The sequence below is a fragment of the Calypte anna genome, chromosome 7, assembly GCF_003957555.1.
Source record: "Calypte anna isolate BGI_N300 chromosome 7, bCalAnn1_v1.p, whole genome shotgun sequence".
Classification (NCBI taxonomy): Eukaryota; Metazoa; Chordata; class Aves; order Apodiformes; family Trochilidae; genus Calypte; species Calypte anna.
This window is the reverse complement of record NC_044253.1, coordinates 21,558,625-21,574,600: the sequence shown is the minus strand read 5'-3', so window position 1 is coordinate 21,574,600 and position 15,976 is coordinate 21,558,625. Positions and strand designations below refer to the sequence as shown.

General features: G+C 37.0%; 1 protein-coding gene across 1 annotated transcript in view; it reads right to left on the bottom strand.

Moving 5' to 3' along the window:
• The window catches only part of RAPGEF4 (Rap guanine nucleotide exchange factor 4), a 146,876-nt gene that overhangs the window by 24,376 nt on the left and 106,524 nt on the right, over positions 1-15,976 (bottom strand). Inside the window, exons 14-21 of the mRNA XM_030454028.1 lie at positions 15,068-15,214; positions 13,672-13,787; positions 10,247-10,335; positions 8,330-8,408; positions 3,835-3,985; positions 2,436-2,524; positions 1,953-1,983; positions 1,629-1,707 (exon numbers count right to left, since the gene is read on the bottom strand). Coding sequence (XP_030309888.1) covers positions 1,629-1,707; positions 1,953-1,983; positions 2,436-2,524; positions 3,835-3,985; positions 8,330-8,408; positions 10,247-10,335; positions 13,672-13,787; positions 15,068-15,214 — 781 coding nt within the window. The remainder of the gene's footprint in view (positions 1-1,628; positions 1,708-1,952; positions 1,984-2,435; positions 2,525-3,834; positions 3,986-8,329; positions 8,409-10,246; positions 10,336-13,671; positions 13,788-15,067; positions 15,215-15,976) is intronic.

Sequence of the window (15,976 nt, the reverse complement as noted above, 5' to 3'; positions counted from 1 at the left end):
AGAGCTTTTAGCAAACCACAAAGCATTAGTGTTTCAGTATTCCTAGATTATTTCTGGATGCCAATTTAATTCGGAACTTTGTTATGTTCCAGATACTATAACATTTTAAATCAATACTTTCCTAACAGAGTCAGGAAAAAAGTCTCTTGATTACAGCAAAGTAATTTTCATATTTACAATATTAATTTGAAAATAGGTTTGGTTACCATCAGAACTTAAACTGTGCTGCAACTTTTTTTTTACAGTAAAAAACATTTTACAATTGCTGAATGAAGAATTGTGTAGACAATGAAGAAGAATACCCTAGCAGTAAGAACAAACTTGAGTGTACAGTACAAACTGGCTCATAGAGTAATACAGATGCCTAGAAAACAATGATAGTACATTAGCTTGCAAAAAGCAAGGCAGTCCAAAGTGAAAGACAGCCCAAAGTGACAGATAATTAAGACAGAAGTTAGCAAAATACTCCCTTCAGCTCAGCTGTCAAGCCAAGCCAAGCAGCCCCAGGGGTTACAGCTGTCCATGGATTTTCAGTGTTCTGTGTGCTGCCTGCCCTAAGGCTGAGAAAGTGCTGCCATATGAAAGGGGCAGTACCTGCCTGTCCACACTGCACAAGTAGTACTTCCCTAGCAGCAGCAACTGTTTTGCACTTTGCAGACCTAGAAAAAACACTGATATGAACAACAGAAGAATGCCTGGCAGGATGTCTGGTATTCATATGCACTTACTTCCAGCTTTTGAAATGGCTCTTACACTGGTTTGATTTATGGCACCAGCTTTCTCAGCTACATGACCTTTTGTTTCTGTATTTTCAGTGTTGTTCACTAGCAAGAGCTATCATTTAATATCAAACGCTTTGAAGCAGAAGCTATTTTCTGTGGTGAAGATAAACCAAAACAACCAGTGGAGACTGGCCCTAGTGGTTACAACGAAGTCCTCAGATGTATGACTTTAAAGGGCATGTAGTCTTTGTCTACAATTAACAGATCTCATCAGCAGAGCTCAGGATTTTGTTTACATAGCTGTGCTTTAACCTGCCTGAAATAGAGGACAGCGTGAAAAGCCAGTACAACTGAAAATGTATTCTGACATACTGATGCAAATATTACTTTAATCTGTTCAGAGAACCACAAAATAGCCATAGGGCAAAGCAGCAGATTTTGTTTCCTAGGCTGTGTGCTTCAGGGCAGATATCCACAGCAGGATTCCCTGCTCACTCCTGTCTTGCCAAGGAACACCTGTACATGTTAGCTCAAACCTCATTAGGGAAACAGAGGTTCAAACATGACCTTCAGCACCCACTATTAATTGCACTGCTGTTACCCACATGGACACTGTCTGAACTGGTTCTTACCTATTCTATTAATTCCCTTTTTTAAAGGTTTGTATCTCTTCCTCTGAGAAAGCACAATATTTGATAGCACAAGTAACAACAGGCAAAAATCAGGAGCACTTCAAATCAGTGGTGGAGGATGTTTGGAATAGCAGAAGTAGACAGAGCTTGCTTTCGGCCAGGCTTCAAAACTGAGGGTAGGTATTTTTACTTACTTTTTATATCCTTGTTTTGAGAGCTACAAATTTACTGCTAATCTCAGTGGCTCTAGAAACTTTGCAGAGAAGGAACTCACCTTCGTCACTGCCCTTGATAGGCTGGCGTTTCTGTGCTCTGTCATCACTTGTGTTGAACAGCTGCAGAAGAACTTTGTGCTGAAAATGAATCATCAGGATTCACATCAGCGCAAAAACCAAACATTATGGAGTAGATGTGAAATACAAGAGATCACTTAGCAATGGCAGGAAAAAGAGCAGCAATGCAAAATTTGACACGTAATGTTAAAAGCTATCTCCAAATGTGTTCTTTTAATATATCCATGATTACTAAAGCAAAGGGGCTTATGGATTTGCTGTGCTAAAGCTTTTACTTTAGAAACTGGAAAAATTAAACATCTTACCTTCTTTTGTGTTGCTTTCGGTTCTTCAGAACTATAAAAAGACAAGGCATAGAATATATAATTAAGTATTACCTGGAATATTTTGTGTACAAAATCACCTATAGAACATGGACCACTTGTCAAACTACAGTATCAATATATTCATGTTTGCATGCATGAAAAGACTTGGTGACACCATAGTTAATATATAACCAAGACAGGGAAAATACGGCACAAAGTTCATATAAGCATAAAATAAGCATCCAGTTTAGCTGCAATGGTATCTACTTAATTTGCTTCTTCTGTTAAACTTTTAATGAGAGTTTGGTCTTTGCAAGAACAAGGTGGAATGAAAGGGCAACAGAAATTCATCCAAAGAAGCTTGCATGCAAACATCCAGTCTTCTATGATGAAGTGCCATTCACAGATACAAGTAATAAATTTTATTCATCTATTTACTGAGAAAAAGAGCAGTAGGAGGAAAGAAGCAAAAACTGTGCTTACACTTGTTTAACAATTTTCTCTAGCTCTGCAAGTTGCTCCTTTAGTGCTGCAATCATTCTAGTATCATCTGATACCGATACATAGAATTCCTGTAAATGACACAAAAGTCTTTAAATAACTATATGGGTAAATTGAGAGGTACTCAGGATAGAGGATTATGAGATGACATCTGATATCTTAATGATTATAAAGAATGATAATCTGCATAGAGGGAACACACGCTGGGCCCAATACTCTATTACTTCTACTTGTTTTATCTCCAGCTGATTCAAAGCAAGTGTTACACATGCAGAAGGGAAGCCTGATGAGGCTCCTCAGCTCACTGTGTAACCACCGACTGCTTGAGCAAGAATTGCATTTTCAGATTATCAAGGATAAAGGCTATAAAATTCACAAATAATGTGACATGATAGATTTATTATTTTTTTTTTACCCGCTACTGTTGTAGCCCTTAGTGGTTCATTTGCTGCAGAGCTGCTGACTTGCTACTCTGGTCCAGTACAGTAATACCCTCTTATAAACCCTACTCATACCTCTTCCTGCCACACCTACACAAAACTGATCTTAAGAAGGATCTATGTGTTTGCAACTACTAATTGTTCTTTAACTTCTGAGCTAATGAAAGACATGCTGGCCTCCAAAACTTGTATATATGTTTGTCATATTTCATGCCCCTCTCTAACTCACTCTAATTCTTCTCTGCTAACTCACCTTAGATTCAGTCTTAAGATCTTTGGAGCAACAATTTCCATTCAGCAAGTAACACACGGGGATGTATTCCATGAACACAGTATGTTATAATAGCGGGAATCATGACAACCTAAGAAGACACTGGCAGTACATCTTACCTTAGAAATACAAAGATGTGGCACCACAAAGACCTTACAAATGGTGTCTGAGGAATTAAATTATTTTAAGGGTTCAGATAGGTTCTGAAGAAAAAGATCTTAGTTCCAATAGCTGCACTATGCCTTTCATTCAAATGGAAATGTTTTTTCATTTTGTATAGTGAGAATCCTCCAGCTCCTTCCTGGCACACCTCAGGCAGGCATAAACAGGCCCACAGTTAAACCTGTAGAGCCTCTGAACTATTCACATGAAAATATTAACAAACCCAAATTCATCTACTGCAGTAACACAATCAGCATGCAGTGCTTTGAAAGGGGTCTGAAACTCCAGCAGATATTTCAGAGGTCCAGAAGCTGACAATGGTTCAAGCACTGCAACAGTGCACATACTGTCTGCAGCTAAAACTGAGAAAACAGGTGACAAGTTTGCACTTTGAAATGACCTACTTCTCTTTAGTTCATAACAGAATTCTACAGGCTAGAAACAGGCTTTCAGCTTATCTTGCTTTGTAGGTATTTTTCAATACAGTGATACAACGATTCCTTTATACCTCCAAAAAAGCCATTGCTGCTTCATCTTCTTGTAGTAAATCTCCATACAAAGCAGCCCACTGCAGAACCAGGCGAATGACTCGCCTTTTGTTGTTGAGGGCATAATCCATTTTCTCTTGCTCTGTACCCTGGGAAGGCTGGGCATGATAGGTGCCATGGTGTCAAGGAAAATGCTCAGTCATTGAAAATAACCAAACCAGTATGAATTCATAAACTTCGAGAAAACCATTTGCAGGGTGTTCAAACATAACTTTCCAATGTATACTTTTGATTTCTGACTGCCACTAGCATAAAGAATTGCAAACCATTCATGTTCATACAAAAAAGTAAAAAGGCAGTAATTCTCTAAAGAGCACAAGAATGATCACAATTCCACCACACAGACAACTGCTGTGACAGAAGTGACACTTGGAACAAGAGAGAAGAGGACTAACTGTGGAGGCTGAAGAAGGGTATTTCTCTTTTTTCTTCTGTCCCACTGTTGTAGGGGGACATGGAACCTTACAGCCTAGACTGACTGCAGAGACATGGGATAAAATAAATTCTGTAGTAGCTTCATGATTTATATGAGGAAATCAGAAAGGTTCCACTCTGTCAAATAAACTCTATTTGGGACACAATACTTAGTGATGGTTATTCTGTGATAAACAGTAAGAAAAAATGGGAAACATGACATTCCCAAACATGGGAAACATGATGAAGTATCAGCATTACAAAAATGGGCAAACAGCAATAAGGCCAAAAATAACATTTACTGAAGGGAAGAAAAAACTAAAAGCACAGTGGGCAATAAACCAATCTAATTTCAGCCTTTAACCCATGCAAAAATGAAGAAGAATCCTTAGCAGAAACAGGATATGGCAACTTATGTGCCTACTTCTCACTGATCAGAAGATAAAAACATATAGTTAAACTGTTTCCCAGTAAACTGATGGCTGAATGCGAAGTAAGCAGAGAATGAGTGCAGCCACCATCTTCAACTTTTCTTCCTGCACACAAAAGCTATGATTCTGGATTATCATGAATATATATGCTCTTTCCAATTATATAGCAAGGTTTATTATTAAAATACTGGCACTCTTTCACTCACAGCAAAGTTCAGCATCCTTTCAAGGTGCACTTTCAGTTGCTCTAACAAAAGATAGTATAATATGAATTAGAAAATTTAAAAAATAATTAAAATCTAATTTGCCTGGGATATTTATTTTAAGTTTCTAATTTATAAGCATTTCTCTAACATATATAAATAAAATATAATGGGAAAGAGTATCTGTTAACTCACACTTTCCATATGATCCTCCAGCCCAAAACCCCTGCAGGCATTTGACACACTATCAGGGTTACTGGGGTGCTCGTTAGACTGACAAACTTTTAGAAATCTGCATTTTAATTTCATTCAGAAAGGTTTAAAATTATTCAAGAACTAAACACGTCAGTACATTTACAGCAGTTTAAAAAGTCAAAGGGTGATAAGAAGTAAGTCATAAATTGTAAACTATATGCTCTGATGTCTCAGGGAGCAAGTTTAATATTCTACAGTCATTTTTCTCGTGCCATTTTTACCTTTCAAACTCTGTAATTATTTAATGTATCTTAACTTTCTTATTAATTGACTCACCACAGGCACTGGTAATTTTTCTGTATTTTTAGTGCTCATTTAAATTAATTGCTCTTTTATTAACATTATCACAGGAAAAGTCAGTGAAGGGTTCTCCCATTTTTACTAGACCTACAGGATGCAGCTTCACTGCAGACAGCAATCAGAAGTAGAATAGGTGTACTTGCAACTAGTGTCAGATAACTGTAAAATATTTATCAACAGTAACATGGTTCAAGTTCAATATATATATTTCTAATTATGCCTAGAATATGTTAGGAAATAAAAGCAGTTCTGAAATGTGTTCCTTCCTGTGTGAACACTTAACCATATCAGGAGCTGTGCAAAATCAGCACCCTTTATTACTACAATATAATGCAAACAATTTTGCTGGCATGATGGTAAAAGAGGGTCACAAAACATTCATACAGAAACATGCTAAAGCACTATCATGATACAGAGGAGCAAAAGAAAGTAAAAGAGGAGTTTCTACTTCATCGCTATTTAGACAGTGGCCCTTTAAAGATGCACACCTGCACATATGCTAACAAATTTGCATTATTTTTGGAAGTGGCATTCTATTTCAAGTTTTCTTTTGGGCATTGTCCTGACTCCCTCCGACAAGCTGTAACTCTGTGAATTTGTCCATTTCCCTCTCTGTGAAGAAGAGAGGTTAACAGGGACCTGGGTATAACACACAGGACTGATATCCTGATCCAGGATAGGGAAGCATGCCCTTTGCTTCCCTATGGGAAAGAAGTATGTGATTTTTTAAAAATTTTTTTTTAATATTGCACTTTGATGACTAAAAGAGTAGTGTGCACACTACACACTAGCACAGTGTAAGTAACTGAATTGTGTGACAGCACAGTAAGCACTGAATTCATATCAAGCAATAATGTTACGTAGCACTTATCCATTCCTTTCACAATTAAAGAACTTGCAGATAACAAAACACATATGTAAAAGAAGTGACAACCAAAATAATTTATACCCTCTACTATGCTTGAAAACACTACAGTGGTATAGCTAAACTTATCATTGTTGCTGGTTAAACTAATATCCTAAGTGGATGTTGGAAAATAGACTAGTATGAATCAAAATTGGGAGCTGGAGCAAAAGCAATGTCTGTGATTGAATCACCTTTCTTTATTTTTTATGTTTTAATTTCCTCACTGAGCATAACTAATCTCTCCTTAGTCTCACAGCACCAGCAAACAGTTTTGTAGAGTGATTTTGCCCCCAAAAGATGAGCTTTGTTAGCTACCTTTCAAATCCAACAATACATTTAAATAGTACAATCAACAGAGCACAGTTTGATTTTCCATATTCAGAAGGGACCAAATAAACAATAATTCAACTCTAGGAAAAGCTGACACTAAAGCAGTGGGATACCAGTTACTTCCAGCTCTCCTCCTCCTCTCCTAAAAGAATTAGCATGATGCCTGCCATGACCCACTTAAGGGCATGGTTTTAGCCTCCTCTCCAGAATAGATTTCAACACAGTGAATACATATACCTAAGTGACACTACCACTTTGATCTTCAAAAAAGTTTTTCCTCTATAAAAAAAAAGAGGTACATTTTGCTTATGTGTCTGATTTTCTCAGTTATTGGACATCAGAGGTATACTATTATAACTGAGGATAGATAAGCCCAAGACTCAAATAGACTGAATAATACAAGGCAGATAAATCAGAAAAAAAACCCCAACAAACCAAACATGAAGAATGGCACCCTTTTTTTCCCCTCGCAAAGCTGTCAGCAACAGCATTTCATAATATTTCTAATATCCAAAACCATGTGGTTTTGGAAAATGTGTTTGTTTCAGGTGTACAATTTTCTTCAGACCAGTTTTATGGGTCCAAAGGTTTCCAAAACAATTACTGTCCCTGCTAGGAGTAACACAAATGGATTCTCAAGCTTGCCAGATGAGGACATGATGCTCTATTTTGTGGTTTCAGGGTGTTAGCTTTCCCAGCTGTCACTCGCCTCACTAAGCTTCACGGAAAGCACATTCTCACACCAATCTGATTCTAAGAAATAAATAGGGAATTGAAGTTATTATACCCCTGTCAGAATTCTATAAACCAGCAAGTATTGTATGTTTATTCAATGCTCCCAGTCACTTGATAGCTTCAAGTCACTCTGCACAAGGAAAACTCTCAGTGCCCAATAGCTCCCCAAACTAAATGATCTGCCAGTAACTAAATGATGGACATATCAGACTCCTTCTGTAAAATCTGCAGACAGTATAAGAATCACCTCCAGCTCTTGATGCTATCTAGTGTAAGCTTTCATCTCCTCATAGTCAGGACCACATGTTGAATGCAACTGAAGTTTCTTGCAGTTTGTTAACATTTGCTATAGACTATTATTGTAGATTACTATTTTTTTATTAATAACTGATATGATAGCACCCAGGAACTACTTAATAATTATTCTACTAGTTTAGCAATCCTTTTGCTTGAAGCAGTCTGTAGCTTGCAATCTGTAAAGTGGACCATAGGAATCACCAAACCATAATGATCTTAATTAAAATCTTGATGCTGTAGCTCAGCAAAAGGCAGGAAAGACAGAAAGGATACAGGAAGGGTAATCCAAACTTTAAGCAATTTCACTTTTCTGGTGAATGGACAGTTCATTTCTTTCCCTTGGAACAGTAATTAGCACAGGAAAGCTAGAGCTTTTGTGCCCTGGGACTGTATCTCATCATACACACTATCAATTTCAGAGCTGTTAAGCTATGTACAGATGTTAGTCAAGCACTGAGAACCTACCCACAAAGTACAGCCCCCCTGAAAAACGATGTACTTCTTGACAGAGAGAAGCTTCAAGTTTCTTCACCAATGGGGATAGCTCTTACAGGGATGTAACTTTTGCCTTACAAAAGGATATTGTGCCATCAAGGCTGGGCAGAGCTGACTATTTGGCATAAAAACACAGTGCATCATAATAAAATCATTTAAAACAGAATCTGTGAAGAGAAGAAAGTGAGCAGTCAGTTAACTCCCTGCAAACAGCTTGAGGATTATGAGTTTTCTCTTAGCTAAAGTATCTTATTAGCCCTCTGCAGATAATAAAGGGGTCTTTTTGCACTTTGTTAGTAGGCATTAAGCATGAAAATGGGGAATGAACAAATGTGAGCTAAAACATCATGCTTTTATTCTTGTCTGCACAAATTATATTGCACTTAATGCTAACAGGCATTTGCATGTGCCAAAGGGAAATCTGGCACAGCAAAAATCCCCATCTCTGCTAAGGTGAAATATTTGGATATACTTCTCAAGTGTAGAGATCTTAGCATAAGAAGTATCAGATGTGCCACATCAGGTACCTAAGGGTTGCTGCTGCATTTAGATTTCAGAAACTACAATACCAGACCGCTCATTTAGTATATACTCCACAGAATAAGGCAAATAATTTAATTCTTTGAGGATTTCCTAGCTATGCACAGAAGGTCTAAAAGCAGAAAACAGACAGTCAAATTTCTGGTTTTACTTTGATTAAAAAAAAAATCACAGCTTCTAGATTTACATTAAAATGTGTATGAGCGATATGACTGGCATTTTCTCTGGCAAAACATAGCAAGCTATTTTTTTCTGCTAAAATGATCCATGGCAGCACTGGTGTAAATCCCAGTTTGCCTTGTTTTTGTATTTGTGACACAAAAGACTTACAAAGCTTTGTAGCAGAGGCCCAAATAAGTTTGGCAGTGAGAATAAACTTTATTTTACTTTCAAACTATGAAAGTCTTACATGGTATCACTGATAAAAAATAAACAAAATACTCTGGGAGTCACCTCTACAGTGCAACTTTTAAGATAAAGAAAGCATTTTAAAACCATGTAAGTAAGTAAGGGATGTAAGAAAAAAACTGCTTTAAAAGCAATATTTTGCTTGTAATCCTAATAAACAGGTGTCTATGAGAGGGATAATTTATATTCTTAAAAACAGTCGAAACTGGAAAAGGATCTCTATAATCTATCAATTTTTCAACTAGATACATTTTTCCAATCAGGTCATTAACAGATGAGATATAAGAACATCTTTGAATATATAATTCTTAGATACCTGCAATGTGAAAAGAACTTGCTAAAATGATTGTTATAAAACTTAAAGCAATGCAGAAATTTTTATATTATTACAATTACGAGGAATTTTTTGTGTCTGACTCCTTCTAAAAATTAAAATACTTAGTAATAGCAACTCAGTAAATATCTATATCCCTAGATGTAAATTCTCTGGTCTCTTCACACTAACACAAAGCAGCCTACTAAGTGCAGATGCAGCAACCTGCATTTTTGGGACTTGGCCCACAGTGCACTGAGTTCTTCTGAGTAATAATTCTTCTTTCCCAGCACATGGGAAAGTATCAGAAACAAGTAGTTTAAGTGTGCTATGGATATGAAAACTTCAGAATACTTGTACTAGCATAATGCACTGGCTGGGGGTTTCAAGGTAGTTCACAGTATTAAGTGAACTTCAGAACTAGAGGTATTAGTACCATTATCATTGGGAGCTAATCCATGCCCTGTCCTGTCCCTACAGTTGTGTCTAATTAAAGTCATGACAAGTGGTTTGGTGCCTTTTGAGATTTTGCTGTTTTACTCTTAACCAGAAGTAAAAATAAAATGGAATGGGCTAGGAGAAAGTTTATTGTTATCTTTAATTCTGGATTTCCTGGATTTTCTCAGGATTTTTTCAGAGGCCTGGGTAGATACTATTCTGGGAAAAAATATCACTAGGTGCTTTTCAAAGCATCCCATTGCATCTAATGCACTAATAATAACACAGCCTTTGTTATATAGTTACCTGTTGCTTCATTTGAGGTTGCTTCAGGGCGCATAGTTTCTAAAAAGTGCTCTAAAATTTTCTCTGGTGTTCCTGACATCACAATATACCTGAGGAAGGGAGGGAAAGAAGCAGTTAGTGTCCCACAGGCAAAGCAGCTTGTCAAGAAATAGTGGTGTACCAGTGAGAAGACCAGAGCTGCTAAGAACCTGCTCTGACCTGCATCTGTGGGTAACTTAGGACAGAACTACTCAAGATCTTTGTTGGTTTTCCCTCAAAAATGAGAGCAATAACTCTCCATGCTACCCAGGGAATGTGAAATGATCAATAACCAATGGCCCCCTCCCTGTACAGTACTCCAGTGTAACACCACCAGTCACACCTTAATGAGCAGAGCTGCACTGGTGCAAACCTGGGGAGGTGCCATCGGAAATGCTCCTCTGCTGAGAATAAGTATCTCAGTAATGATAGCAATTCACAGTCATTAAAGGATCTTCGCAGACTTACTATGAGCATGAAATGAGAATCAGTGTCAGAGCAAGGAAACAATTTCCTTCAGCATCACTGACAGGGGTTGATCTGAGAAGACAGGGGCAGATAATGCAACAGAAGACTATATTCAAATTTGTGCAATGCCATAGATAGCTGAAGGAAGTAAGTTTTTCAAGTGGGTAAACTTAGGGTTGTACCATTTCCTGGAGTAAATTTAGGGAGGTGAGAGATCTACTGCAATAGTAAAGTTTTTCTGCTTCATGCAAAAAGGGCAAGATTTTAAGTACCAGCAGAATATCATAGGATACTGCTAAACTTGCCCTCTCATCTTTTTTTTCTTTCCTTACAGATCAGATTTTTTTATCCTTCTCTTTCTCTTCAATCTTCCGATCTTTGCATTTTTTTTCCTTTTTTTCTTCTTTTGGAATCCAACTGATAAAGTATGAAACTTAAAAAAAAATAAAAAAAGGAAAAAAACCCGAGAAGTGAAGATACTCTGCTCCTGCTGAGAAATAAGTGGTGGAGCTGAGCTCCTGGGAGCTCCTCCTCACTTTGAGTGCTGACCGTCACAGTTCTTTTACCTGCCAACCCCTTTGGAAAAACTGTATTGATGTCCCAAGAACACAAACACTTGTTAAGCCAGTGCACATTCTCACAGAGATACTAACCAAGTATCTAAGTGAGTGAAGCAGAGAAATCACAGGTTGCTGTACTCTGAATATGAAAGTGAAAATGAACAGTGAAGTGACTGGCAAGGCTGCTGAATTCATCCTGCATGAGTGTGATCACCCATAAAGAGTTAGATCTTGGGAGAGAGAACTTCAGAGCTAGTCCTTTGGAGCTAAACTGTCACTGTTTGAAAGCATGGCTTGGGGAGCTGTGTAGGAGCTGTGGCTCCTCAGTAAAGGAGGCAGTAGAATCCAAAGCGTGACTGAGAAGATCTGCTCCCAAAATGTAGTTCTGCCCCAAGATGAAGAAAATTAAGTTTCTTGGTTGACTGGAAAGGGAACAACTTTGGGATACAGAGCGTTTCTCTAGTGCAAATGGTATTTACCTGCTTAGGGAGCAAAGCCCAAAGGGCGTTTCATCTGACGAGATATCAGAGATGTGAGGTATCCAGTTAAGGAAAAAGCAGTCAGTCTTTAAGAAGAGGTCCCTGCTAACCTCCTTGTTTGGGCACAGTGATTTGAGAAACTACTGAACACTCCCCTAACACATTCCAGTAACACATTCTTGAAATCAGAATACATCAGTAACTTTGATTTGGCCTCTTAAGCATGAATCTAGCTACTTATGTCTATTTGCCAACAAAAGAAACAAAAGAAATGTCATTTTCAAAACCACTGAACTCACTGATTGCTGAAAAGCAGACAGTGAACTTTCAAGGTAGCTCTCTCTTTTGTGTAGCTTATGTCTGTCATTCTTATCAGCAAAAGATCCCTTTGCTGGCAGATTGAGAGTACCCAAAAGCTCACCAAATGCATAAAATATTTACAGAAATAAAATTCCAAGCTTTACCTGAAAATGTTTGTGGAATGTAAGCTCTAAAATACTGCCGAACTTAACAAGGTACCATAAATGTCTCAAGCTATTTTTATGAAATTCTGAACAAGTAATAAAAACTGTAATTTGTAATATAATAAATAATAATATAATATATATATAATATATATATAATATATATATAATATATATATAATATATATAATATAATAAATAATTAGTACGTCAGAATATATATCAATATAATTAAATATAAATAATAAGTAATTAGAAATAACAACACAAATAATGCTGGTGCAAGTAGTTTGCAAGGAAGGTAAAGTCTGAGATAAGCTTAAATGAAGCTTTCAGCTTTGTAAGCATGAAAAATATATAAGACCAAGAAAATGGATTTAAAACTATGACCAAGTTGCTTCGCATTGCAGCTGCTGATGCAAATCTACTGGCTGCAGTAAAGTTCCCCTCATTTAAGCAAAGAATTTCGTTTTAAGAGTAGATGTTTTCCTCACAGCATAGTTAGTTGTTCTAGTAGCTCAAGTGAAAGATGAAATGGCATTTTCTGAAATATTTGAAACATGTATATAAAATACAAGGAATGGTTTATTCAGCCCTTCACAGACCTTTACAAATCTTTATATTCAGTTATGTAGATAAAATAGGTATAGGAAATACCAGATCAGATAAAAACTAAATGAGAAATATCTCTCAGTAAATAGCCCATTCTTTGTGAAAACATAAAGAAAAGAGTAAAACTTCTTTGTGCTTATTTTGCTGGAGTTGTTTGAGCGTTTCTGAAGAAAATTGTTCATCCATTTGCAAATAACACATTTAAAAAGTCTTTAGGGGTTTTACTAACATTTGGAATCATAATAGCCTCACTCTACTCTTATCACAGTAGTATCCAAACAGAATTGTACTTTTTCCTTTTCAGTAAGAAAGTAAAGAAAATATAATGAATATTGTTATTACAGAACAAACCTATTCTGTAAGATAAGCTGTGTGACTTTCATCGCACAAGATCTTTGTTTTGTATATAAATTGTACCTAGCAAACTCTTATTAGAATCCAGACCTCAAAACCCAAAGTGAAAATATTTGTACTTAACAATAAAACAATGTATTTCTTTCACGTCTTCTACACAGTTGTCCAGCTTAATAGGGTTTCAGCATTCTCCATGTGCAGTCTATTTAGAAGCTATTACATGAGATAAGTATTTACAGTGAAATCTTTTAGAGAATTATTGTGTAAAGACATAGAATGGGTTTACTGGTGGAAATTGATATATTATCCAGTATGGGGGGCAAGTGATCATCTGGTGATTAAAAAAAAGGAAAAATGTATATGCACTGCATTCTGCCACAGGATGGGAGGATATGCTATTGTTTGGATAATAATACCATATTTAAAGGTTAATAATTGTCTGACATTTGCACTAATGAATGAGAACATACTTGTGCTGAGGCTGTGAATTTCCTTGAGCAGAAACTCTGCTTCCTGCTGGGATCTTCTCCAACACCAAGACATCTTGGTCATGTTCCTTGAGTCTTACTGTATTTGCTTCCACATCCTGCAAGACAAGTTACATTTAATAATGTAATTGTACCCAACTTGACTGACTCGTTTCTCTGAAAAAGTGCACAACTTTCAAACACAAAAGTCTCTGGGGTTGGTTCTTTTCCCCTGAATTTATCTATCTTTATTCTGCTTTTCTCACAGGCAGAATGGAAAGAGAAACACTGGAACTGAGGGAAGTGGGCTGAGAATTGTGAGTGGGAATAGAGGTAGAACCATGTCAAAAGTCTCTGGCTTTGGCAAAGGAAAAAAAGTTTGCCAAAAAACCAGAGACCCTCCCAAACTCTCTATAGGTAATGTAATGTCTACCCCTACCCTTATTTGTGTATGAACAATATTATTTATAATCTGACTGTTGTCTTTAAAAAAAAAAAAGAGAATGGCACTTTATAATGGTAAGTCTTACCTTAGTAAACTGTCAGTAAATTTTTCATTTACTACTATGAGATCATAGTAGAAAAAGAAAAAAAGAACATAATATGTATTCAAATAACACAGATGAAAATCAGTAAGACTATGGACTTTGATCTTCTTTGAAGTGCATACCAAAACTAAACCAGCTGAGAGTCTCCATGGCCAACCTAACCTTACTGCCAATAGGATCCAGGTTCCGTTTTGCACATTAAACACAATCTCATGTCACTTTTCTAGCACAGTACTCTGGAATGGATTTATTGCTGCAGTATTGGCACATATACAGCCAAACACAGGATCATACTGATTTTGGCTGTATCAGCCTGTATTTACAGAATTACAGATGGAGTTTGGAACACATTTGCCCTAATGTGAAAAACTGTAAAATTAGTCTGGGAATCTTTCTAGAGCTCTCTGTTAAAGAAGTTTGTGTATTTACCTGTAGCTTATTTAATTTGACACTTGCTTATGCCTTGAATCTATTGAGCTTAGTGTACTTGATACTGACCAACATGGGAGAACAGGTGATCATGTACAATTCAGTATTTGGATGGAAGATCACTCAGAAATCCTGGACAGCTTAAGAAAAAACTGAGCACTTGGCAAATTCTAGACCACAGAAAACTGAGAGACAAAAGACTTCATTTGGTCCCATTTTCATGACTGAGCCAGGAACAGAAAAAGAGGAAAGATGATGAATGTATTCTTAATTTAGTTCTAGACTGTCACATCTCTGTTCTGCAATTATGGACGGTTCAAACACGATTACCAATATCAGTATGTCCATAGGAATAAGACAGATGCTAGAAAAGTTTGCAAGTTGTGTTATCATGCTGTCAGGGCGGCCCTTCCCACTCTTACCCTAAGAATCCTGTTGAAGTCCTCCTTGTCTACTCTCAAGAAGTGGCAGTTGTCTTCACGCAGAACAATGGATGCTGCTCTGGGAGCATCATTCACAAGCGCTAACTTGCCAAAATCATCTCCTTCGTGTAGAGTACATACCACACCCTGCACAGAGGAAAACATTTACATGAAGAAACCCATCATTACTCTGGCTTTTATTGGAAGTCCTTGTACAAACATTGGACTCCGCAATCAAATACCAAAACAAATCTATTTGGCAGGAAATCAACAGCCAAAATAATGACTAGGAAACAATACTTGATAGCTGCTTATTACTATTACTAAAGAAAGGCAAGAATAGAAAAGAATTGGCTTGTTCTCTGAAATTACATTCAGCTTGAAGGACTCTTCTAGCCCTACTGAAGAAAGTTGTTGAGTTGTTCAGTTTAAATTTAAAGAGGCCCAAAAAATAAACTCTAGTTTGTAGAAATAACACATACCACCACATCTTCAACTGGTGTAAATCAGCAGTACTCCACTTATTCCAGTTTATAGTAACAGCGGATCTGGCCCACCAAAAGGTATAAAATATGTAGCTAAATAAAGGTTACTTAGGAATACACTTAGCAATGGGACCTCAATGCTAGATTTTGGTGAAATGTTTGGTGTTCAGAATGGTGGATTCTCAGTCACCAAATGAGAAACCAATAGGCAAGCAGGGGGTTCTGAAGATTGAAGAAATTGCTATTTACCAGAATCCCATTCTTTGCCTTCAGAAATCTCTCTCAAACTGGAAATTTAATACAGATGCTTTATAGTCTATAGCTTAATTAAAATGAAGAGTGGGCATAAATTTTCGAGAGGTTCATCCAACCTGGGAACCACCAGTCACAAAGCAGTGCTTCTGTCAGACATGCCTGATGTGCC